General features: G+C 36.8%; 1 protein-coding gene across 1 annotated transcript in view; it reads right to left on the bottom strand.

The window, feature by feature from the left end:
- Nucleotides 1-23,828, bottom strand: part of WIF1 (Wnt inhibitory factor 1) — a 68,518-nt gene that overhangs the window by 11,554 nt on the left and 33,136 nt on the right. The window contains exons 3-7 of the mRNA XM_002752707.4: nucleotides 15,127-15,235; nucleotides 7,399-7,539; nucleotides 6,317-6,412; nucleotides 5,278-5,373; nucleotides 72-167 (exon numbers count right to left, since the gene is read on the bottom strand). Of these exons, the coding sequence (XP_002752753.1) occupies nucleotides 72-167; nucleotides 5,278-5,373; nucleotides 6,317-6,412; nucleotides 7,399-7,539; nucleotides 15,127-15,235 (538 nt within the window). The remainder of the gene's footprint in view (nucleotides 1-71; nucleotides 168-5,277; nucleotides 5,374-6,316; nucleotides 6,413-7,398; nucleotides 7,540-15,126; nucleotides 15,236-23,828) is intronic.

Raw genomic sequence — 23,828 nt, 5'->3', positions numbered from 1 at the left:
TAAAATGAAGAGGTTAGATTGGGGTTTTAAGATCCCTCAAAATCAAAAGAAGGCAGAAAGTCAATACTCACTTATTTCACACTGCTCTCCCTCTAGTCCTGGAGGGCAAATACATTTTCCAGGGTAGAAACAGGTCCCTCCATTAAAGCAGGTGGTTGAGCAGTTTGCTGTTAGAATGAGTAACAAAGGTGTTACATTAAGCAGTAGGTTAAATCTAACACAAATTTCACTTAAAGTGAGGTGCTATGTTTTAGGGATCTGCTACTTGCCCATTTCCTGACTTAATAAAGTAAGCTGCTTTACAAATACAAAAATTGTTACCAATTGCTTGCCTGGGTGCAGACTCTAGAATATAATAGGACATCATATACTACCCACCCATAGGAGTTTCCATCTGCTAGAAGAATGGCACAGTCAAAAATTAACTTACTAATTTTCTTTTTTTTTTGTTTTAAAGAAATAAATAATTTTATTAAAAAATAATTAAAGTTCAAGTATTTCTAGGTACTTCTAGTTATTCATTCAGGTAATGCATAACTGAATTACTCTACAAGACTAAATATGAATGATGACAGTTGATTTTTTAAAAATCCAGATTATTTGGACAGTCATTTAAAAATTCTTATACTACTTTTAATTTTTTCCTTTTTAAAAATTTATTTATTATACTTTAAGTTCTGGGGTACTTGTACAGATCATGTGGGTTTGTATGCCCTTAAAAGGAGAAGAATGGTATAAACCTAAGGATATTTTTTTGTAAACATCAGTTTGGAAGATAAAGGAAGAGTAAAAAAGAGAAGACTTACTATAATGCTGATGAATTTGTAGTAACTGTAGCCACCAAGTGTAACTGAATGCCCAGAGGTAATAGATTTTTATCATACACGTAAGAAAAATTCAGGAACCTATATTAACTTAAATATCGGATTTCTTCTTATTGGACATCAGTATTTTATCTTTTTGATATGTTCTATTAGTCATTTTTTTTTTAACTGTACTTTAAGTGCAATAGGAGGAAGAAGCAGAATCACTAGTCACTGGACTACTAGATAAAAATATGGCCTTTATACAGACTCTGGAACATTCCACATCAAGGGTTATATAATCTTTTGTGCATTAAAACAAAAAAAACACTGTAGTCAAAAATTTCAACTTCAGTAAAAACATAATTATGGAAAAAACCAAATGGAATTAGTATTGGTGACTATAATATCATAAAAATTATTGCAGATTGTCTCATTCCTAGCTATGTGATTAACAGTTGGAGGAATTTTGTATGCAGTTTATTATTTTACATCAAATGTGAAAAATAAACTACAAAGTTTGTGGTTCATAATAAAAAAAGAGAGCGAGAGAATTACTTTGGAATAGATGAAAAGAAGTTGTATCAGGACCTGACAAAGAAAAAAGCTACTTTCTTTCAGGACAAGATGAACAGAGATTTATCTTAATGGGATTGTTTTTTTTGTTTAATAGACTTTTATGACTTTTGGAGAAAAGAGTAAGTGTATTCAGAAAAAGACTGTGGGCCCGGGTGAGATCCCATAGGTAGGATTATGGCCACAGCATGGGCCAGAGAATGATGAAGTTGGCTGTATCATAGTGGGAGCCCAATAACCAGATTATCTAGGTAGTTATCAGACTTTGTGATTGATCCTAAACACTCTTTCATGGTGTCAATTTCTGGAATTTCACTGCTCACTGGCACCTAAAATAGAGGGAGGGTGGAGAAATGGGGAGAGGAAGAGAGGAAATATCTGAAAATAGACAAGTTGGCTTATTCTATAAAGGAAATTAAAATGAGAGCTTGAATTTTTAGCAATTGCAGCTATATGACCTATTTGTTCTTGTTTCATATAAAATTGGCCAAAGTTGGCTACAGATGAACAAAAGCTAAAGTAAGCCCTCAGTAGGAAAATCAGAAAAGAAATCCAAAAGTTCTAAGTGTATGTTTTCTTTATCATGCTTCTTAAATGACAAATTGTGCTTAAAATCACAAAGATCTCCCCGTTTAAGGCAGTGCTGTGGGCAAAATCAAAACTTTTTTAAAAACCAAAAAACAGACAGGGTCTTGCTCAGTCTCCCAGGCTGGAGTGCAGTGGCACAATTATAGCTCACTGCAGCCATAACCCCTGCACTTAAGGGATCTTCCTGCCTCAGCCTCCGGGATGGCTGGGACTAAAGGTGTACACTACCATGCCTGGTTAAGTTTTGAACTTATTTTGTACAGATGGAGTCTTGCTACATTGCTCAGGCAGGGCACAAAAAAAAAAAAAAAAAAAAAATCAAGCCTCTTAACGTGGAAGGGAGCTGCAGCATTTTGGTATAGGATTTAGGAGTTAGGAGAACCAGCTCTTGGAGCCTCTTCTTTGCTGCAGTATTGCTAAGGCTGGACATTTGTTTTGGTGTGTCCTGTCTCCTCACTTCTGCTTCTCTTGGAGATAAAAGGAAACGATGAGATCAGTGCCCTGAAAAACTTTGGGATCCGTGCCCACTTACTTGGCCCGTGCCCCAGGGGCACTGCCCGATTACTGATGTGTAGAATGCAATGAACCTGGTAGCTTCATAGAAAGCTGTAGAATTAATTGGGCAAAGCTGGTTATATAGTTTGGCCACACTCTTAGTACTTGTATACTATTATATTGTCATGAGCAGGCTGCTCTACATTTCTGTTGTGCAATGATTCTCAATTAGAAAAACAAGCAGCTAGAGACATGAAGTATCTTTCTCTGTGGTTGAGATCCCATTGGCCAATGCTAACCTCCTTAGGTCCTAAAGGTTGTGATGTCCCAACAGCCAATGAAAGTTATTCTTTAATATTTGTTCAAATATATAGTGCTAAGGTCTAATGCCATAGTAGTAATTAAATCATTTTTCAGAGCCTCCCCATACTCCCTCCTGGAGAATAGAAGCTTCTTTTTGTTGAGGGAGAATTTTTTTTTTAATATTCCCAGATCTCCAGTGAGACCAAGTGGAATTTTAACAGACTTTCTAAAAGAATAAAAAAAATTACTGGAGTCCGATAAGTAGGAAAATCTTTCATTTGAAAGATAAAATGCTACAAAATATAAAATGTACTGGAATACAGACAGATATATTACTTTAACAGACCATGTGGTGTTTGCAACACCACAGCACTAGAAAAACATGGCAACTGACGCTCTGTGATGCAAACCACACCAACAATGGCCACACCTACATAAGAAGGTCTCACAAATGGTCTTTTTAAACCTCTGAATACATGAGTTCTTCAACCAACTCTCTAGATGATTCGCTTTATTTATTAATAGTTTTGAGATGTTAAAAGGTTAATTCTCGGCTGGGCACAGTGGCTTATGCCTATAATCCTAGCACTTTGGGAGGCTGAGGCAGTTGGATGATGAGGTCAGGAGTTCGAGACTAGCCTGGCCAACATAGTGAAACCCCGTCTCTACTAAAAATACAAAAATTAGCCAGGCACAGTGGCATGCGCCTGTAGTCCTAGCTAGTTGGGACGCTGAGGCAGGAGAATTGTTTGAACACGGGAGATGGAGATTGTGATGAACTGAGATTGCACCACTGCACTCCAGCCTAGGCAACAGAGCGAGACTCCACCTCAAAAAAAAAAAAAAAAAAAAAGGTTTAGTTCTGCTCTAGAATGCCTAGTTTTGACATAGTAGAGATATTGAATGCTAAATTTAACAAATAAAAAGATTCACAGTAATTAATTTTACTCACTGGCTATTATTAGGGTCATCAGTGCTTAATCTTTATGAAAATACATTTTTAAAAATGGTTTTTAATCCAATACTATAGTTTTAAAAAACTGCTTTAAAAAAGGTAGAAATGCTTTCACATATTATCGCAATATAGTTATTACATATAGCTCAGGGGTGAGGAACAGGAGGGTCAATGGCTTAATTCCAAGTCTAGATATAGAAAAACCATCATCCACAGAGAGATCAAGTTACGTGCCCAGGTTCAGAGTCACTTGTGGAAGAACTGAGGCCTGAATTAGGTAGCCTGGGTGGCAACATGGTTTAGTGCAGGATATGAATTTGGGTCAACCTACTCAAGTTCCATAAACCTCACTTTGCTTATCTAGGAATGAGAGGGATACTACTTTACATATCTCAAAAGGTGTACAGAGTGAAATCACACAACTCTATGAAAGTACTTTGTACATCATAAAAGAATAAACAATCATAAGTTATTCTGACTCATACTGAAGGCTCTTTCCTTTAGCTTTATTTAAAAAAAATGGCTTATGGCAATCTTACTTGGTACTAACTGAGTGATTACTAAAAAGACACTTTTTTAAGAATAAAATTTACCCTAACATATATGTTTATTAACAAAAAACAATTCTCTATTCATACAATTAACATTTTTAACCCAAAGATAACTTCAATAAATATACAAATTTCACAGTATAGTCTTTGTTTTCCACTTAAAAGATGTGAACTGGGTAAAACAGACAAGTATCTTGTAAAGAGTATGAATCATTCAGCAATTTTAGGGCCAGGTTTGAATCCACTTCCTGAGAATAAAATCTGGCTGTGTTGCTGCAATATGAAGAAGGAAGAACCAGATCTCTCTGGGATATGATTTGTGAGCAGAATATTGAATTGGGAGTCAGTAAACTTCTAGGTCAGGCAATGTAGAGCAGGTTAATTTTAGCCTTAGAAGCTCACCCATGAAACTGATTTAGGACATACCAAAATTCCATGCGGCATAGACCCCTAATTGTTCATAAAAATTTGCACTCCCCTCACATAATATGAGATGTCAGTGGGAGACAGCTGTCCAGCCAGGGGTAATATTTCTTCTGCCTGAATCCAGGTAGGACCATGAGGCTAATTCCTACCTATGGAATAGGTATGGACGTTTTGCAAGTTACTTCTGGGCCAGGGCTTTTAAATTTTTTAATTAATTAATTAATTTTTAGCAGTGCTTACTTCAGTTCTTCTCGGCCAATTGGCTGGATCTAGAGAGTTGCAAAACTCTAGGCAGGACCACAAATAGATGGTGCCTGGACCCCTGAGTTACTGCATAGAGAAGAGCTGCCCTGCCTACTGGCCAGGCAAAATGCACTGGGGCATTCTGTGAATGAAAATAAACTTTTGCTATTATGCTATACTGAAATTGGGGTTTCAGTTACTATAGCAGCCATCTTTACCCTAAGCCATACATTCTATTTACAGAGCTGTTATGAAGAGTGAGGACATATTAAGTAACTTATTCTAAACAAACATTTTAAAAGTAAAAATAACTTTGTTCTTAAAAAGAAATTGTTACCTTTATCACAATTCACTCCATAGAATCCAGGTGGGCAGATGCAGAAACCAGGAGTCACACAAAGTCCACCATTCATACATCGTGGTGTGCAAAGGGCTTATAGGGAGAGAGAACCCTGATTAAGGCCAAATAGTATTTTGGAGCAGGACCATTTTGAAATGTCAATAATACAACAGGTCTACATTTTCAAGCTTTTTGGTTGACTCTAAAATGATTACTCTTCAGAAATACAAGTTTGCTATATTAATATTATTTTTGTGGTATAAATCAGGCTATTTTTCAATTTTTCAGTCAATTTCTTAGAGATGACTTTTGGATTGGTTCGATTTGAATACTTGAATAAATTTTCCCCAGAATCATTTTGATTAAGATGTAAACTTCTTAAAACTGTAAATATTTTCACTCTGCCTCTTTTCCTAAATCTTCTAAGATAAATGCAAAGAGGAAAAGAAAGTATTCTTCTGCCTTACCTATTTTAAAATTATTTTTTAACCTTCTCTTACAGGATATTCTTATTTCTTGAAGATAAAAAAATATTTTGCTTACTCTAGTCAGATAAGCCCTTAGTATGTAAACATCTTCTGATTAATATTCATTTTCTTGCTTATCTTTTTTCATGTATTTTTAAAAATGTATTTCCCTGAAATAGATGTACTTACTACACAAATTCTTTTCATCCCCCTTTTTGCCTTATCATAACTTCATAACTCAGATATACTCTTAGTTGTGAATCAAGCTACTTTTAATTGGAATAATATCAGGTCAGTGGTGATACTAACTTTTAAAATCAAACTTAAGTGGAGGGAAAAAACTCAAAATTTTTATGAGATTATGCCAAAGGACAGTGACTATATTTGTGAAGTGGGACAGGTTGGGGGAGATAGCCAGAAATGGCCACAGAAAGTGGAGGCATTGTGCCGAAGTTTTCTACTTCTGTGACCATAAAAATAATTTCAGGTGTTAAAAGTCCACATGGGGCTCCTGCGTGACATCCACGTTCATTAGAAAGCGAGCAAGGGAAGTCAGCTCTGTGTTTTACCTTTCTCACAGTGAGGTCCGTAGAACCCATCAGGACACTCGCAGATGCGTCTTTCATTACAAAAGCCTCCATTTCGGCACCCACCTGGGCACTCGGCTTCAGCAGGGAGAAACAAAGTTTATATAGACGCCCTTAAATTCATGTTGGGTGAATTACAGCCAGCGTGGGACATTAGCGTTCATTTCTGTTCCAGCCCACCAGTTAATAATATTGATCAAATACCAATACTTCCAACTCATTCCCTTAATACCACTTGGATTTCACTAAATCTGCTGCAAAGTCAAGATTTTGCCTCTGTTATTTCTAACACTAGGAGGCTCACAGAAGAAGGTAAGGCAACTTTTATTCTGGCTTCATCTCCTCCTACGGATCTACTGTACCTTGTTAAATTCACACTGCAATTGAATGAATGGTATTGCCTTTCCCCTTTCAGGAGGGTAGGATGACTTTTGGGTACATCTTTAGAGCACTGAAAGGCTCCAGAGTTTAAACTCTGAGCTAGAACAGCTTGTATGGGGTTGTGAAAGGAGCCAGGCCTTTATGCTTAAATGGGCATCTGGGGTGTGATGGGAAGTACTGAGTGAGGCCTTATAGGTAGGGATCACTGGCATGAGGTGGCATCCTGTCCTCCATGGATGTGAGCAGCATCAGACTTTCATCAGGAGTTATATTAGTGTTGCCTTTGACAAGTTGGAAGTCCTGTTTATGATGAGCCACCTTGCTGTGAGCAAACTGAGCAAGGGAAGGGGAAATTCATGACCACAGGTGAGATAAACTGGGACTCCCAGTGATTGGAGAGAGTGGAAGAAAAGGGGCTTTGAAAAGGTTCCTATTCCTAATATTGTAAGTGGGGTCAAGGTCAGAGAAAGTCTGTCTTAGTACTGTTACTAAATCCTGTGTTTATCATCTCCTTCCATTGCTGTAGTTATACAGTCACCATCCAAAAAACCGTGTGGGATGTGTGTGTGTGTGTGTGTGTGTGTGTGTGTGTGTGTATGTGTATGTGTATGTGTATGTATTTGGCCCAAATCCCACTAGAGCCCTTACAACAAGTCTTCTCTGGAATCACCATCAGTGCTTACTTTGTTGACATGTTTTAAAGAAGATAGCATTTTGAGGTGTCTGGAGAATGGTGTTGCCTTCAGAATTCATAACAATCACATTCACTTCAAATGCTGCCACCCCATCTTGTTTTCCAAGACATGGGAAACCAACTTGAACAACTAAAAGAAAAAGAGAGAAAGTATGGTGAAACAGTTAATCTAGTTTATTCTAGTTTTACATAAACCTTGGGAGGAGAGTCAAAGGACAATGTAAAAATGTTCACATGTTGTTGACTTTTGGAGTAGGAACTATATTTTGAGCATCTGCCCTCCACAGAAGTTGGGGATCATGCCAGGTGAAGAAGCAATGACTCATATTAATTTTTATTAATACGAAATTGGGGATATTCTGTTCATAGTCTGGACTTTTACTATCTTAAATATTTTCTCTGGAAATTAAAGATGCAAAGAAAAATCATAAAGTGGTTAATTATACATCAGTGTAGCATGGGAAGAACAAAAACAAAACTAAATAAAAAGTGGTTAATTGGGGGAGAAACTTTGTGGCATTTTCATCAGCCTCCATATTATTCAAAAAGGGCTAGAAATCAGCATCTCATAATCCCTTAAATGAAGCCTGATGAGCAATATCCCACTGGTTTATGTTTACTATGTGTATGTGAAAGTGACAAAATATCTTCTTTAAAATATTTAGCAACTCAGACTAGAATCCAATCATTGAACTGAATTAATGAAGTTAGTATTTTTCTCAGCCTGTTTGTCCATATCTCAGGCATCTAGAAGAGCGTTTGATGTGATAAAATAATCTCATGAATAAGGTTATATCTTATGGTTATATACCTAAAGAGAAGCTTCTCTTTCTTGTGAGTCTAATGATCACTCGGCTTGTGCAAGTGTTGACAATGAAGTCACAGAGCAGGGATTGGGAACCGAAGACATTGCTGTACAAAGAGGGAAGAAGGACACCCACTGTGGGATACCCCCACGCCATTGGGTAAACATGGGGCAAATCAGACATGATCATTGGCTGAGAAGCTGATTATGTATATTTCCAACATCTGCTGGGTTATTATAACCTATCCACCGGGCAAGACTGATCTAGCAGATCCACCAGGTTCTTGTTCTTCCTTGTGAATATAAGGAAATATTGCTAATGGGTATGTATGTGAATTTTTGTTTCATTTTATTTCTGCATTGCAGATTATGGTTTCTTCCAAGCTTGTGCAAACTGTATCAAGCTAAGACAAATCCTTTCCTTTTAGAGTATCAATAAACTTTCTCCATATGTTTATAGGAAGAAATGAGCTGGAAACTGGTCTGCCCTTTTCTGTAAAGCATTGCATGCTTTTGGCAACCAAAAACTCCTCTTAAAGCTCTGGCATTGTCAGTATTCATTGCTATGCCATTCTCAAAATTACATGGACTTCCATTTCCAGTTCCCCTGAAACTTGAGATTTAAATATTGCAAATCACAGACACTTTAACAGAAATAAAAAAATTTTGTTCTTAACTAAATTTCCTACATCCTTAATAAGACAGTTTTTTATATTTTACATCCAAGATGTGTTTTGAAATTTGATAGTGCTGGCAAACAGAAATGAAGATGAGTTTACTGATAAGCATCTTCTCTTCCCTACCAAGATTTTGAAAGTCAAAATAAAACTGAAAGTGCTTTTAAAAATAATCAGGTGGGCCAGGCGTGGTGGCTCACGTCTGTAATCCCAGCACTTTGGGATTACAGAAAAGAAAAACACAGACACTTTAACAGAAATAAAAAAAAAATTGTGTCTAAATTTCTAAAGTAAAATAGTCCTTACTGACCTTGGCTTAATGAAATCTCACATATTAAAATGCCAATTTATAAAACATTCATGAATGGAGATTTCTATTTCAGAAAGAAGCAAAGGAATTGACAGTTTCTTTAAATTGTTTGTACTTTGTTCAATTATAAAACTTTATTTACTCTTCTTATGACTCTTTTACATGGACGTATAGGCCAATAATTGGTTTGAGGCATAAAAAGTGGGAAAACCTGAACGGGTATTTAAAGATAGACTTTTAGAATCTTCCTCACTGCACGCCATCATCCAAACTTTATTATTTTCCAGGTGTATGTTTTTTCTGAACCATATTCAGCCTCTCCTTTGCAGCTCACCTAATTCTTTTCTTTTTTTTGAGATGAAGTCTTGCTATGTTGCCCAGGCTGGACTGTAGTGGCGTGATCTTGGTTCACTGCAACGTCTGTCTCCTGGGTTCAAGTGATTCTCATGCCTCAGCCTACTGAGTAGTTAGAATTACAGGCATGTACCACTACGCCCAGCTAATTTTTGTATTTTTAGTAGAGATGTGGTTTCACCATGTTGGCCAAGATGGTCTTGATCTCCCGACCTTGTGATCTGCCCGCGTCAGCCTCCCAAAGTGCTGGGATTACAGACGTGAGCCACCACACCTGGCCCACCTGATTATTTTTAAAAGCACCTTCAGTTTTATTTTGACTTTCAAAATCTTGGTAGGGAAGAGAAGATGCTTATCAGTAAACTCATCTTCATTTCTGCTTGCCAGCACTATCAAATTTCAAAACACATCTTGGATGTTAAATATAAAAAACTGTCTTATTAAGGATGTAGGAAATTTAGTTAAGAACAATGATTCATTCTTTTACATCTTCAGATGTTCTAAAAGACAGTTTACAAATCTGGTTAAATTATGACTACATGTTCACAAGCTCCATTGTGAGTTGTCAGGGGATGCTTCTAGAGGGCTTGGAGTGCTCACATAAAAGTGTGTAGTTTGCAGCCAGGGGCTAGATGCTCATACCTGTAATCCCAGCACTTTGGGAGGCCAAGGCAGGTACATCACTTGAGGTCAGGAGTTGGAGACTAGCCTGGCCAACGTGGTGAAACCCGTGTCCACTAAAAATACAAAAATTTGCTGGCATGTTGGCATACACCTGTAATCCCAGCTACTTGGGAGGCTGAGGCATAAGAATCACTTGAACCCAGGAGACAGAGGTTGCAGTGAGCCAAGATAGAACCCCTGCAGTTTAGCCTGGGCAACACAGCGAGACTCCATCTCAAAAAAAAGAAAAGTGTATAGTTTGTTTACATAACCTTTCAGTCAATTAAAGTAAAGACACGTTCACAGAGTTCCCAGACCTGTGGTGATGCTAGAAGATATGGCTCTATACCATTGCAGGAAACAAAATCTAGGTTGCAAAATCTAATGAAAGTTCAAAGATTTAAATAGAAAAACTGCAAACAAGTTTGGCAGATAACTAAAGATGTAGTATCTTTAAATCATACCATTACATTTTCTTAATAAACCAAGAAATGATATCCTTAAGAATTATTTTACTAGAGTTATATTCAATTATTATTATTACTGATATGAAATATTTTCCTTCTTATATCTTTTAAAGACCTAACATACTCTAGGCTTACAATTTTTGCTAAGTTTATTTGTGCTTAATAATTCCAACCCTGAAATTCAGCTTCAAGTTAAAAATGAACACATTCAAAATCCCATCAGCCCAGGTAGATAAGTTTTACCTGCATATTTCTGCCTCTTTTGAAATAGGAAGTGTGTAAGCGCAGTTATGATCTGAACCCTACTACAGAATGATTTGTAGAGAACTAGGAAATAAAGTTTAGAAATTAGGAGGTACCTAGCTTATGGTTTCAATTAATAATTATTATTTTCACTGAGGATCTCTTGCTCTAGATCAATAAATTAATTTTTAATGTAAAAGAAGAAATTACAGAAAGATGTGATAAATCATACCATTACATTTACCATTACATTCTTCTGTCTTAAAACACAAAGTAGAAATTTTAATTCCTCTTGTGCAAACCCCACTTGTCTTCCTTTCTGCTTATATAAACTTTATAAGACCATTTAGGTAACAATATTTATAATTAAACACCTTTTAGAAGTTTTCAAAGAATTTTGCTTTAAGAAACAAAATCTGATTTTATTTAGCCACATCTCCAGTAATTGCCTTTTGTCAACCCTGTGCTCTGCCTAAACTATTTCTCTCAGTTCCCCAAATGTGTAGTGTATGTCCACAATTTCCTGACTGCACATCCAGGTGCTTGGAATGTTATTTCTTGTATTTTCTGTCATAGTGTCCTCCCACTCAACTTTCAAGGCCAAAATTAAATAGTATTTGCTTTCTTTAACCTTCCCTAACACCCCCAACCCAAATAATTACATTTATGTATTTTACAAATACCTATATACATTATTTCATTGCGGTGTAATGATTTAATTATGGTTTGCATCCTTTGCTAAGGATGAGAGTTCTCAAAGTCAAGAACTGTATCTTACTTAGTTTTGTAATCTCAGCATCTAGCTTATTGCCTTTCACAAACTAGGTACCAATAGACATGATAAATGTTATGGTAGACACAAGCATATACATAGGCACACACTTCCATTTCCACACATGCACATACCTGCACATATACACAGAGACAGAAATTCACCATAGACAGTGGGAGAGGTAGAGAATAAAATACTAACAACATGCACTCAGAAAGACTCGTGCACAGAGAAAAAGAGACATCGAAGGCAGAAAAAGCAGAGACTCTCCTTCCAACGAATAACAGGAATGTGAAAGTCATGTACTTTTGCAACAATAGGCATTTGAGTAAAGAGCCACTCTTCCCAAAAGCTAAAAGAAGTTAGGTCAGATGTGAAAACCAGTCTAGGTTGTATAATCTAAACAAGGTGAATTCAAACAACTCAGAAAAACTAAAGCAGTTTGAATATAACTCACAGCATTGAAATACAGAATGCACATCAACTATTCTACAGAAGAAAGTGGCAAATTTGTTCTAATTGCATACTGCTCCCACACACAGATGGGCATGGTGCTCAGATAGCCTCAGCCTCCAGTCAGTTGAATCCTTGTGCTTACACCAAGGCAAGAGATGAGAAAGGCAGGCAAGAGCCCATCCTCCACACCACATGATCATGAACTGCTACATCACTAGAAATATCCAATATAAATATTCATCAGTGCTTCAAGCTGTCCTGCCAGCCATTCATTCTCTTATCAAATACTTAGCACAAACTCTGGGCTTCACATTCCGCTAAAAACTGGGGTCACCTATAAGAAGATGGTATCTCCAGCATGAGCACCTATTTCACACAGTGTAGACACTATTCCTGAAAGTCTTAGTTGAGAAACACCACTGCTCTGTTGGTTTCATGGTCAAAGAGAGTGTTCAAAGAGGCAAAGTCTTGGCTTCATAAAACGGTTTTTTGTTATACAACTCAGTACTTTTACTGAACCACCCTGCAGTTTGTAGTTCCTGTTTTCATTCTCTTCTGATGCCAGAAGGCAGGTACTTCATAACTGTTAAAGATCAAGAGTTTTCTTTTTTTCATGCAATGTTTAGGCATATAGGAGTCATGGGATAAAAGAACAGTTTAGCAGCTTGAGGGTATAAAATAAACCTGTAGAATAATGAATGCTACCTGGATGCTTAAGAGCAAAGACACACTGATTTGGTTACCTTTTTAATAATTCAAGGTACCTTCGCCTCTCCTACTGGAAGGACTGAGTTAATGAGGCTAATGAGTAACTGCCCTGCAATGGTCTAAGAGTCCCATAAACTTCTTGCACCTGCATTTCTACAAATAAATCCAGCATCTGCTTCTAAAAGATTGTGTGTGTGGTGGGGTGAGGGGGTCGTATATGCAAAGGATGTGTGTGTGTGTGTGTGTGTGTGTGTGTGTGCAAGTCTGTGTGCACACATGGGTACATGTGCACATATCACCTGGTTCCCAAAGAAGTCTTGTTTTTAGTTTTATCTTGACCAAAGTGTCACCCACTTTTTCCTCTACATTTATTATTTACAAAGAATCTAAATTATTAGAAAATGATATTCTATCTAAGCATGATCTATTAAAATATCCTCACATCATATGTTCAAAATCGTATGCGTCAATATCCTAAGAAGTAGAATTTCAGTAAGATTTTTTTTAACTAGACACAAAAAGGGAAAGAAACGCTTAAGATACAAGCATTAAATTAGAAATTAAAAGGCACAAGATTTACTAGAAGCTGAGCAGGTAGGTATAACTGGTAATAAATGTATTTTTAATGGACTATGATGAGGTTGTATTTCTTTATTAATTAGAAAAAAAGAAAAATGTATAAAATAGAAATCGAGAAATGTTATGTACTTATTTTATTCTGACTACTTCAGAGAAAAAAAGAGCAAAAATATAATCAAGAAGAATTTTATAGAAAATTATCTGTAGCCTGGTGCAATGGCTCATGCCTGTAATCCCAACACTTTGGGAGGCCAAGGCAGGCAGATCACTTGAGGTCAGGAGTTTGAGACCAGCCTGGCCAGCATGGTGAAATCCTATCTCTACTAAAAATACAAATATTAGTCAGGCATAGTGGTGCATGCCTGTAATTCCAGCTATTTGGGAGGCTGAGGCAGAAGAATTGCTTAAATCCAGGAGGTGGAGGTTGCAGTGAGCTGAGACTGTGCCTTTGCACTCCAGCCTAGGTGACAGAGGGAGACTCTGTCTCAAAAAAAAAAAAAAAAAAAGGAAAGGAAAAAAAATTATTTTCTACTAAAAAGGAACACCATGTAACATGACATGAGATTGAGTGATGACCATATTCCAAGAATTTGGTGGCTGGAGTACCTTTCTTGTCTCCACAAGGTAATAAAGCCCTACCAATGCCATCTGAGTAAAATTAGCATATCCACATCTCTGGAATAGATACTCATGTCCTTGGGGCTAAACGTCTCAGGTGAATAAATCTTCACCCAGAACTCCAAACACATCAAGGTCAGAAACAGAAGATCCTCTAGGGGGCTGCTGGTCACACATGTAATACTGTGATGATCAAAGAGAAACTCAAATTATACTCCTCCTGTCTATACCCATGTTAGCACTTAGGTCGGGAAATTTGAGAAACTCTGTGTTTATTTAGTCTCCAACTCTTATAGCACTGGAATGCAACAAGGCAGATCCACTGGAAGTAGATAACTGTAATTTGAAAATGGCCTCTGTAAAACTACCTGATCTCCTGATTACTTTAGAGACTTAAATTAGCTCCAAAGGGGATTTTTATTTGACATCTGATAAAAAATTTTTTCACATTCCTCTAAAAGAATGACTAAGTTTTTTTTAAAAAAAGAGAGTTATGCCATCAATGATTTTAAAACACTATGAAGCTACAACTATCACAATAGTAAAATGAAGAAAAGCTTAATGTGAATTAAACAGCTTGAATCAATTCAACTTCTTACATCAGAAAGTTAATGACTCAAAAATAATTCAAGTTAGAGCCTTATTTCATACTATTCCCAAAATAAATTTTTATAAAATGCTACAAGCATGTGTAAGTTATCACTTAACTGCTCTCTGGAATAGGAATTAATATCAAAACATAAAACCAGTAGAAAAAAACTGCAAAGGAAAAGATAGGTTTGACCACACAGGATTTTAAAGTCTCTGCATATTGTCCCCCCAAAATAAAATAAAATATAAATGTTAAATTGAAAAAAATGCAATAAGTGTTAAGTATACCTAATATACAGCAAGCTTTGCAGATCAATAGGAAGAACACTATTATCTCAATATAAAAATGAGCATGGTACACATTTTTCATGGTCTAATAGACACAGAACCTCCCTGATATAGGACATTTGCATCTTAAATATTCTCATCACCATTACATTTTAAGTGTAAACTTTTCTGGCAAAGACCACCCACCTGATGCCTTGTGAGGCACTGTTCCCAGCAGAGGGACATTGACAGTTGGATCTGCCATGATGCCTTTATCCAGGGAGCGCAAGGACAGGAATTCATAGAAGTATTCTTCCTACAATGAAAGGCGCTGACAGTTAGTACCATGGAAACCACAGAGAGGGAAAAGCCACCACTTAATTCATGCTCCATCTGATAGGGCAAAGATAATTTTCATTACAGAAACTTGGAGCACATGGCATCCAAGATACTGTGTAGGCACAACTCACCCTTCTGTGTTAGATTCTGTTTGGAGAGAAGTGATCCCTAAAAACTTTAAAAACAACCACAAAAGGTAATTTTTTTTTTTTTTTTGAGACAGAGTCTTGCTCTGTTGCCAGGATGTAATGCAGTGGTGCAGTCTTAGCTCACTGCAACCTCTGCCTCCCTGGTTCAAGTGATTCTCTTGCCTCAGCCTCCTGAGTAGTTGGGATTAAAGGTGTGTACCATCACAACTGGCTAATTTTTGTATTTTTAGTAGAGATGGGGTTTCACAAGCTGGTGGGGCTTGTCTTGAACTCCTGACCTCAAGTGATCCACCTACTTTGGCCTACTAAAGTGTTGGGATTACAGGAGTTAGCTACCATGCCCAGCCAGTAATCTTTTAACTTAAATGATATTCTTCAATTGCTGTCTCTTTAAAAGATTGAGAAAAAAAAATTCTCTTAGTGATGTCAAACCAGTCATTGACTAGAATTCATCTCAACTATTTTAGTCATTCTTTAATACTCTAAATTCTAAAGTGAGTCCTTTGATCAGAATTTGGAGAGTTGTAATAAAGTTCCAAATTTCATGATCCTGCTGTTAACATTTATTTTTTACTCTCATTCTTTTTGAAAGGTTTATATTTAATGTCTCAATTTAATTATGGAGAGAAAAGCCAAAGAATGCAAAAACCACCCTCACAATAAGACAACAAGCCATACATCTTTACATTGTAAACATTTTCATTTTCCCACTAAGTCTAGTTGAGAAAATGATTCCTGCTACTCAGATGGCCATGAATACTGAAAGTAATGATGAATAATCTCACCATAGAGCTTTAATGCTTAATGGATTCCCAACTGGGTTATTTAAAGGGTTTGTGAAGGCCGGGCACGGTGGCTCACGCCTGTAACTCTGGCACTTTGGGAGGCTGAGGTGGGTGGATCACTTGAGGTCAGGAGTTCCAGACCAGCCTGGCCAAAATGGTGAAACCCTGTCTCTACTAAAAATACAAAAATTAGCTGGGCGTGGTGACGGGTGCCTGTAGTCCCAGCTACTTGGGAGGCTGAGGCAGGAAAATTGCTTGAACCTGGGAGGTGGAGGTTGCGGTGAGCTAAGATCATGCCACTGCACTCCAGCTTGGGGGGTGACAGTGAGACTCTGCATTAAAAAAAAAAAAATAGTGGGGGGGGCAGTTTGTGAAGGTAACAATATGTTCTTGCTTAGAAATAATGAACAATCAATAAACGGCACCAATGCTAACATAAGAGTTAGGCAAGTTGAGTGGTTCTGCAATTACCTGTAGTGACATCCAGAATTACATCAATTTAATGTTATTAATTACATTAATATGGGCTAGAAGGAGGTTAAAATAGAATATGACCCTACATGCAATATAAAATATATTTTACAACATGGAAGATATTAAGAGACACATGGTAGACATTCAAACAATTTGCTGCTTTAAATCGCAGTATCACATGTAGTAGGCATTAAGGACTTTATATGAGGATACTAATGCCAAGGGGTAGTCTCAGATGCTGTGGGGACTTGGCTATACTTGAAGTGAATTGAGAAACACTTCCTGGTTTCACTAGGCTGAAAGGAGCACCTTCCTGGACCAAATTCTCACTGCTTCCCCTCCTGTGAGTTGTGGCTGAGGTTCCAGAAGATCGCTGTGAACAGTTCCCTAGTCGGGTAACAGTGTTGTGTAAATTAATTTATTAAATTGATTCACTAGGATGACCCTGAGAATAAAGAGTCATAAGACAGGTAAGTCTTACCCTGTTTAAGGGAAACCAGAGGTTTAAAAGAAGTCTGATAAAAGGAGTGTTGTCGTGATAGGTAATTCAATTTGGAATGAGTTCCTTTGAAAGAGAGAACAGTATTTCTGTTCCTGCAGGGAAACCAATGACTATTAAAAGTGGATTGGTTTTCATGAATCCAGGTGTTTTTAATGACTTCTGCCAGCTGCACTTCCCTCTACACTTTGCTAGATAATATGTATCATTTAACATATTGTTCTAAAACATATTTTAGTTGACACTATGAAAGGATTTAGTGACAGATGCCTTTATAATGAATAACATTTGAATTATTTATATTACCTAAGTACAGTAACAACAACACAATAAACGTGAGTGTAATACACACCATGTGTCAAAACACTAAACACATTACCAACAGGGTATATCATGGTGGAAGAGCAATGAATGGATAGAATGTAAAAACTTTGAAATGAAAAGGTCAATTACCATGTAAGTTATCATTTGCTATCCTATAGTTATATCTTTGAGTTTTGTCACATTATAAATTATCCCTATGTGTGATATATTTAAAAATTACATTTGTAAAACTATATTTTAATAAAAATATATTTTAATTAAAAAATTAACTTTTAGTTAATAAGAAAAACTAGACACCAAGATTAAAACAATGATTGTGTAGAATTGATGCTTTTTCTTTTCTCTTTTTCAGATTTTCTATATGTGAATTTATATTTTTTAGTGAAATAAGAGCATTAATTTAAAAACAAGCATTAATCATATACCCTCCTTTCAGTTCTGTGGCTGATGATTCTATTTGCGCAATTCTCTGATCATAGATAAAATATTCTTATTGAACATCTATTTAACATGACTGTGTTTATGCAACAATTTTATTTAAATCTCTTCCATGTCTCCTTGAAAGTGTGCTTCAAGGAAACAGCAATCAGCACAAAAAAGCTTCTGATTGTCTCTTTCTTTCAAAAAGTTTTGATGATGTTCAAAGAATGTGGAACTGAAAAAATTTCATTCGAAGGCCAGAAACATAACTTCACAGAGCCTTCAGGTGTGGCCACAGAAGGTAGGCTGAGAAGCATGGAATCTGTTATACTCAACATCATAGTTGATAATGAGCAGTGGCATGACTGCTCCACATGATGCAGCTAGGCTTAACAGATTTCTCTGGAGAGCCAATACTCTGATCTAATCAATAACAAACTTTACACAAAGGTGTCCCTTTTATTTCTTTGAGAATCAGCAAACATTTGTCTTATTCTAATAAGACTGGATAAGGCAGGAACTGGTGAAAAGTTTCTTTCTCGGATGTTATCAGCAAAAGGCAATTACCAGAGTAAATCGTTTTCTTTCTTGTTGAAGATGATAACGGTGCTTGAATCTCTGAAACATGTAATTTCCTTTATACTTGGTATATTTCTTACAAAAATATTTTGTCTGTGGTTTTCATTGCCTCTTTAAAAATTCTAACCTTATAATGGGAAGTTTTAAGATCAAAAAAAAAAAAAAAAAGAAAAAAAATTTTAACTAGAAAACCATTTAGTTAGGTTTTCAAGTTAAAAACTGACTGAACTTTGTCTCTGATGCTGACACTAACTTCTTTCAAAGTTTTACTTTGCCACTGTAAAGAAATCTACTAAAGCCATCAATACTGTAAAAATATTTCTATAAATATAGTATCATCATGAACTATAAATAGATCCTTCATTTAACCTAAGGGCTTAAATTAAAAGCCATAAGAAATGGCTGATGAACAATATATTTATGCCATACTCTAACTTCTAGACAGGACTTTCTGTTTTTACTTTATTTATAATATAATAAATCTTCTTAGACTCAAATCTCTCCATTGGAAAAACTTATTGAGAGCAAATAAAATCTAAATTCTATGCCAAAGAGAACAGAGAACTAGCTTAAAAGTTTGGGAACAATTTCCACAAATTGCAGATTTATTATTTAGATAAAAGGAACCCAGAGCCTGAACTGGTATACTGGAGAGTTCAAAACCTCTATTAGGAAAAAGTATATTTCGTTCTATTAAATAACACTAGAGAAAACTCAGGTAGAGGCAAACAGGGTGATTATTTGGGAAACACATGAAAAGCTTGCTTTGTATTCAAGCAAAGAATGGGTCTATTCAGGAGAATAATTCACTGGCCTGGTTTGCCATGCAGTAAATTTTCTTTTCATGGAGAAGCATAAAAGACACTCAAATATTATCAAGAGAGGAGTGCCGGAGGCCATTTAACTTGCTTCCAATCAACTTGGCCGAATATGTCCTTCCAGAACAGATGAAGACCACTTAAACAATGCAAAATGGGACAACTCATAAGGCCTTTGCTCTGGCACTCCTTTTGGGGTAGACATAGAGAAAGGAAGCAGAGATGCATTAACCATCAGGAGGAATGAAGAGAATCCAGTATTTCTCTTCACCTTTGAAGTTCTATGTTTATGGTATGTACTTAATCTAATAAGCACAATAATTGCAGGAGCCTCTGAGTTAAGAATCAAAGGTTTTTCATAAAACCAAGGACTTCAAACCTCTTTTAACCCATATATCATGATGCTGACCTAAGTGCTCATGGAAGAACATTAAAACAATAAAGGTATCATCTTTGTTCTAAAGAAGATTTCAGGCATTTTTAGATACAAAACACACGGAAGCTATAGGGTTTGAAAATTTTCAAGTAATTTTTGTTGAACATTTATTATACTGCAGTCACTGTTCATTTAATTCTCACAACAGCCTATTATTAAGTGAATTCAGATTAGTAAAGTACTGGGTATAACAGGTACTAAAGAGACATAAAGTAGCTCCCACACTATATGTGAAGGGCTGGAAACAATCTAAAATGAACAAGAAAGGAAAATAGTTCAATGTTGAAGACCCAAACAAAACACATCAGCATGACCAATGCTTAAAATAATCTGCATGTCTAGAGCAAAATTCGGCAGATCTCACATTCTTCTTGTTACCTCTCCGCAAAATTTTATCCTTCAAACTCAAAGCTCATTATCCTTGGACTCTGACTCTGCTGATTCTCATCCCACTTCTTGATTTTCCTGTGTTTCCTCATTAACTCTCCCCTCAGTTCAAAATCATAGAAAAATCACTAAGCCTCTTTTTATATTGTCATGAAACTCAGGTATTTTAACAGATTGAACTATTTCTTTCTAGGCAGTGATGCTTAACATAAACCATTCACACCCTTCTTCCAAAGCTCAGACTCTTCTTGCCGTCTGCCTCAGGCCCATGCTCACATGCATGGAGCCTGGTTCATTATCTTCCAAAATCAAAATCAGCCTCCCCACTTGATTTCTTCTTCTTCTTCTTTTTTTTTTTGCATCTCACTTTGTTGCCCAGGCTGGGATACAGTGGGATGATCATGGCTCACTGTAGCCTCAACCTCCTGGGCTCAAGCCATCTTCCCACCTCACCCCTTCGAAGTAGCTAGGACAGGCATGAGCCACTGGGCCCAGCCCCACTTGATTTCTTTTTAGCTGCCAAGTCTTGTTACTGTTCCAATTAACAAAGATACTGAATTCAGAATCATTGCTGTTTCCTATCCCTATCTCATCTCCCCATAGAAAGACACCAAAATCTTATCCTTTCTTCTTTTATATCTTATGATTCTGTACCTTTCTTTTTTTTTTTTTTTTTTTTTTTTTTTTTTTTTTTTGAGACGGAGTTTCGCTGTTGTTACCCAGGCTGGAGTGCAATGGCGCAATCTCGGCTCACCGCAACCTCCGCCCCCTGGGTTCAGGCAATTCTCCTGCCTCAGCCTCCTGAGTAGCTGGGATTACAGGCACGCGCCACCGTGCCCAGCTAACTTTTTGTAATTTTTAGTAGAGACGGGGTTTCACCATGTTGACCAGGATGGTCTCGATCTGTTGACCTCGTGATCCACCCGCCTCGGCCTCCCAAAGTGCTGGGATTACAGGCTTGAGCCACCGCGCCCGGCCGATTCTGTACCTTTCTTTTATCCTCACCACTTCCACCTCAATCCAGCCTTTATTTCCTCATATTGGCATTATTATAACATTTGAAATGTCCTTCTTGCCTTTCTCTTTAAAAGTGGCCAATACATCTAATTAAACCACCACTTTTGCCATGTTACAATCCTTTCCTGTCCCCACTTATGGCTGGGATAAGGCCCTCAACCTGTTAAGTGTCTCCACAGCCTGGTTCCTTTATCTTTTGATCTCTCACTATTCCCCAACAGGGATGGTCTTCTAGAATTCACTGGCTTGAGGTGATACTACAGCCATGCCTATATTCCAGTGATTTCACCTCCACTGACCTTTGATAAGACTTAAACCAGCTTGGCCCTTAAACATCTACCACTATGTATTATTATGTAACTTTTCATATATTTATATCTTGTATTCTCATCTAAATGTTGAATTCTTTGTGGCTAAGAACAAGACTATATATTTTTTCCAATAGTCTATTGAAAACTTACTCAGCATTGTGCACAACAAGGCATTTGAAAAATATTTGCTGAATAAGTGAATGAACGACCTACTGAGAAGCATCCAGAAGTGTAAACCCAGTGTGTTCCAGAGCACATTGTTGTGGTGAAATGGCATTAGCCTCTGATTCTAGTGATAGGCAGCAGAATCCATTTTGGCAATTGCTAAGTTACTTTTATGGGCCAAAAACTTCTCTCTTACTTTTCGGTGTGGTCAGTCATCACAGCTCCCAATTGAGAATACAGGATACTTTTGAAAAAAAGAACAATCAAACATTGACATTTGATATCTATCTGATCTGTGTGTAGTTTATAACTGCTTTATGCTTATTCTGGCACAAAGCTTTGGCAATGAGGCTCCCAGAAAGAATGTAAGCAGACAATGTAAATGAGGTCCTGTTCTGACACAAGACTTTGCCCAAGGCTCTTCTGGTTTATATTTCCCTCTTGGGTTTCCATTCACTTTGCCTTCTATAAATTACAGGACGTAATTGCGACATCACTGGGAAACTGCGAAATACAGATTGAGTATCCCTTATCCAAAATGCTTGGGACCAGAAGTGTTTTGGATTTTAGATTTTTTTCAAATTTTGGAATATTTGAATATATATAATAAGATATCTTGGGGATGGGACCCAAGTCTAAACATAAAATTCATCTGTGTTTCATATACACCTTATAGGCTGAAGGAAATTTTATGTAATGTTTTAAATAATTTTGCAACCAGTCACATGAAGTCAGGTGTGGAATTTTCCACTTGTGGGGTCATGTTGGCTGTCAGAAAGTTTCAGATGATTTTGGATTAGGAATGCTCAACCTGTATCAACACTGACTATTCTTCCCTGCCTCCTTTTGAAACTAGCTATTAGAAGAACTTGTTTCATAAAGGAAAAGGGAAAGCACCTTCTCATACAGAGTAGTTATTTATTTTACTGATCGTGGCTTAAATAGGCAATGGAAGAAACAATGCCTAAAAAGAAAATCTCAATTAGCCAGCTTCTTCTGTTCTAGTCATTGTTTCTATACACACTAGGCTAGACCACAGCCAGTGGGCTGGATTGAGGGATTGAAGTTACTGGAATATAATGGTGATATTAAAACTTGAACTTCAAGTAAACACATCCAGGACCATGAGAGTTTTGTAAACTAAAACTGGCAGGAGATCACAGTTTGGCTTCACATAAATCTGAAATTTCTTTTTTTTTTTTTTTTTTTTTTTTTTGGGGGGGGAGGAAGGCAGGAAGGAAGGGAAGAAGGACGGTAGGGAGGAAGGAAGGGATGAAGGAAGGAAGGAAGGGAGGAAGCGGGGAGGGAGGGAGGGAGGGAGGGAAGGGAAGAAAGGAAATCAAGCAATGAAAGAGACATTGCCGACCTGGATCTAGAGGTTTACAAGTTGATTTCTTTTTTTTTGAGAGAAGGAAAGAAAAAAAAATAATAAGTAAAGGAGAGGAAGAAAGAGGAAGAGAAAGAGGGAGAGTAAATGGAAATATTGCTTTATTTTGAAAAAAATTGGGTATTAATAATGGCCAATCAATGTTTCATTTAAACTAATGGGTAGGTGTGATGTGGTATTGACAAGAATGTATATTTTGTGTATTTGAAGTGGAGAGCTCTATAAATATTTATTAAGTTTACTTGTTCTGGATCTGAGTTCGAGTCCTTGATATCCTTATTAATTTTCTGTCTCATTGAATCTAAGTCTCCTATCTGGGTGTTAGGATCGTTAGCTCTTGTTGTTGCATTGATCCTTTTACCACTATATCTTTGTTGCTTTAAAATCTATTTTATCCGATACAAGAATTGCAACTCCTGCTTTTTATTTATTTATTATTTATTTTTGCTCTCCATTTGGTTGGTAAATCTTTCTCCATCCCTTTGTTTTGAGTCTTTGTGTATCCTTGCATGTGAAACAGGTCTGGATGTAACATGCCGTTGGGTTTTGGCTGTGTCTTTTGATTGGGAATTCAGTCAATTTAAATTTAGGGTTACTGCCATTTGATGTTGACCGGCTGTTTTATCCATTTGTTGGTGTAAATTCTTCTTTATGTTGGTGCTCTTTACTTTTTGGTGTATTTTTAGAAAGGCTAATACTGGTTGTTTCTTTCTGTGTGTAATGCTTCTTTCAGAAGCTCTTGTAAAGCAGGCCTGGTGGTAATAAAATCTCCGAGTTCTTGCTTGTTCATAAAAGATTTTATTTTTCCTTCAGTTGTGA

The sequence above is a fragment of the Callithrix jacchus genome, chromosome 9 (assembly GCF_049354715.1).
Source record: "Callithrix jacchus isolate 240 chromosome 9, calJac240_pri, whole genome shotgun sequence".
NCBI lineage: Eukaryota > Metazoa > Chordata > Mammalia > Primates > Cebidae > Callithrix > Callithrix jacchus.
The sequence above is the reverse complement of the archived record's forward strand: the minus strand, read 5'-3'. Positions and strand labels throughout refer to the sequence as shown.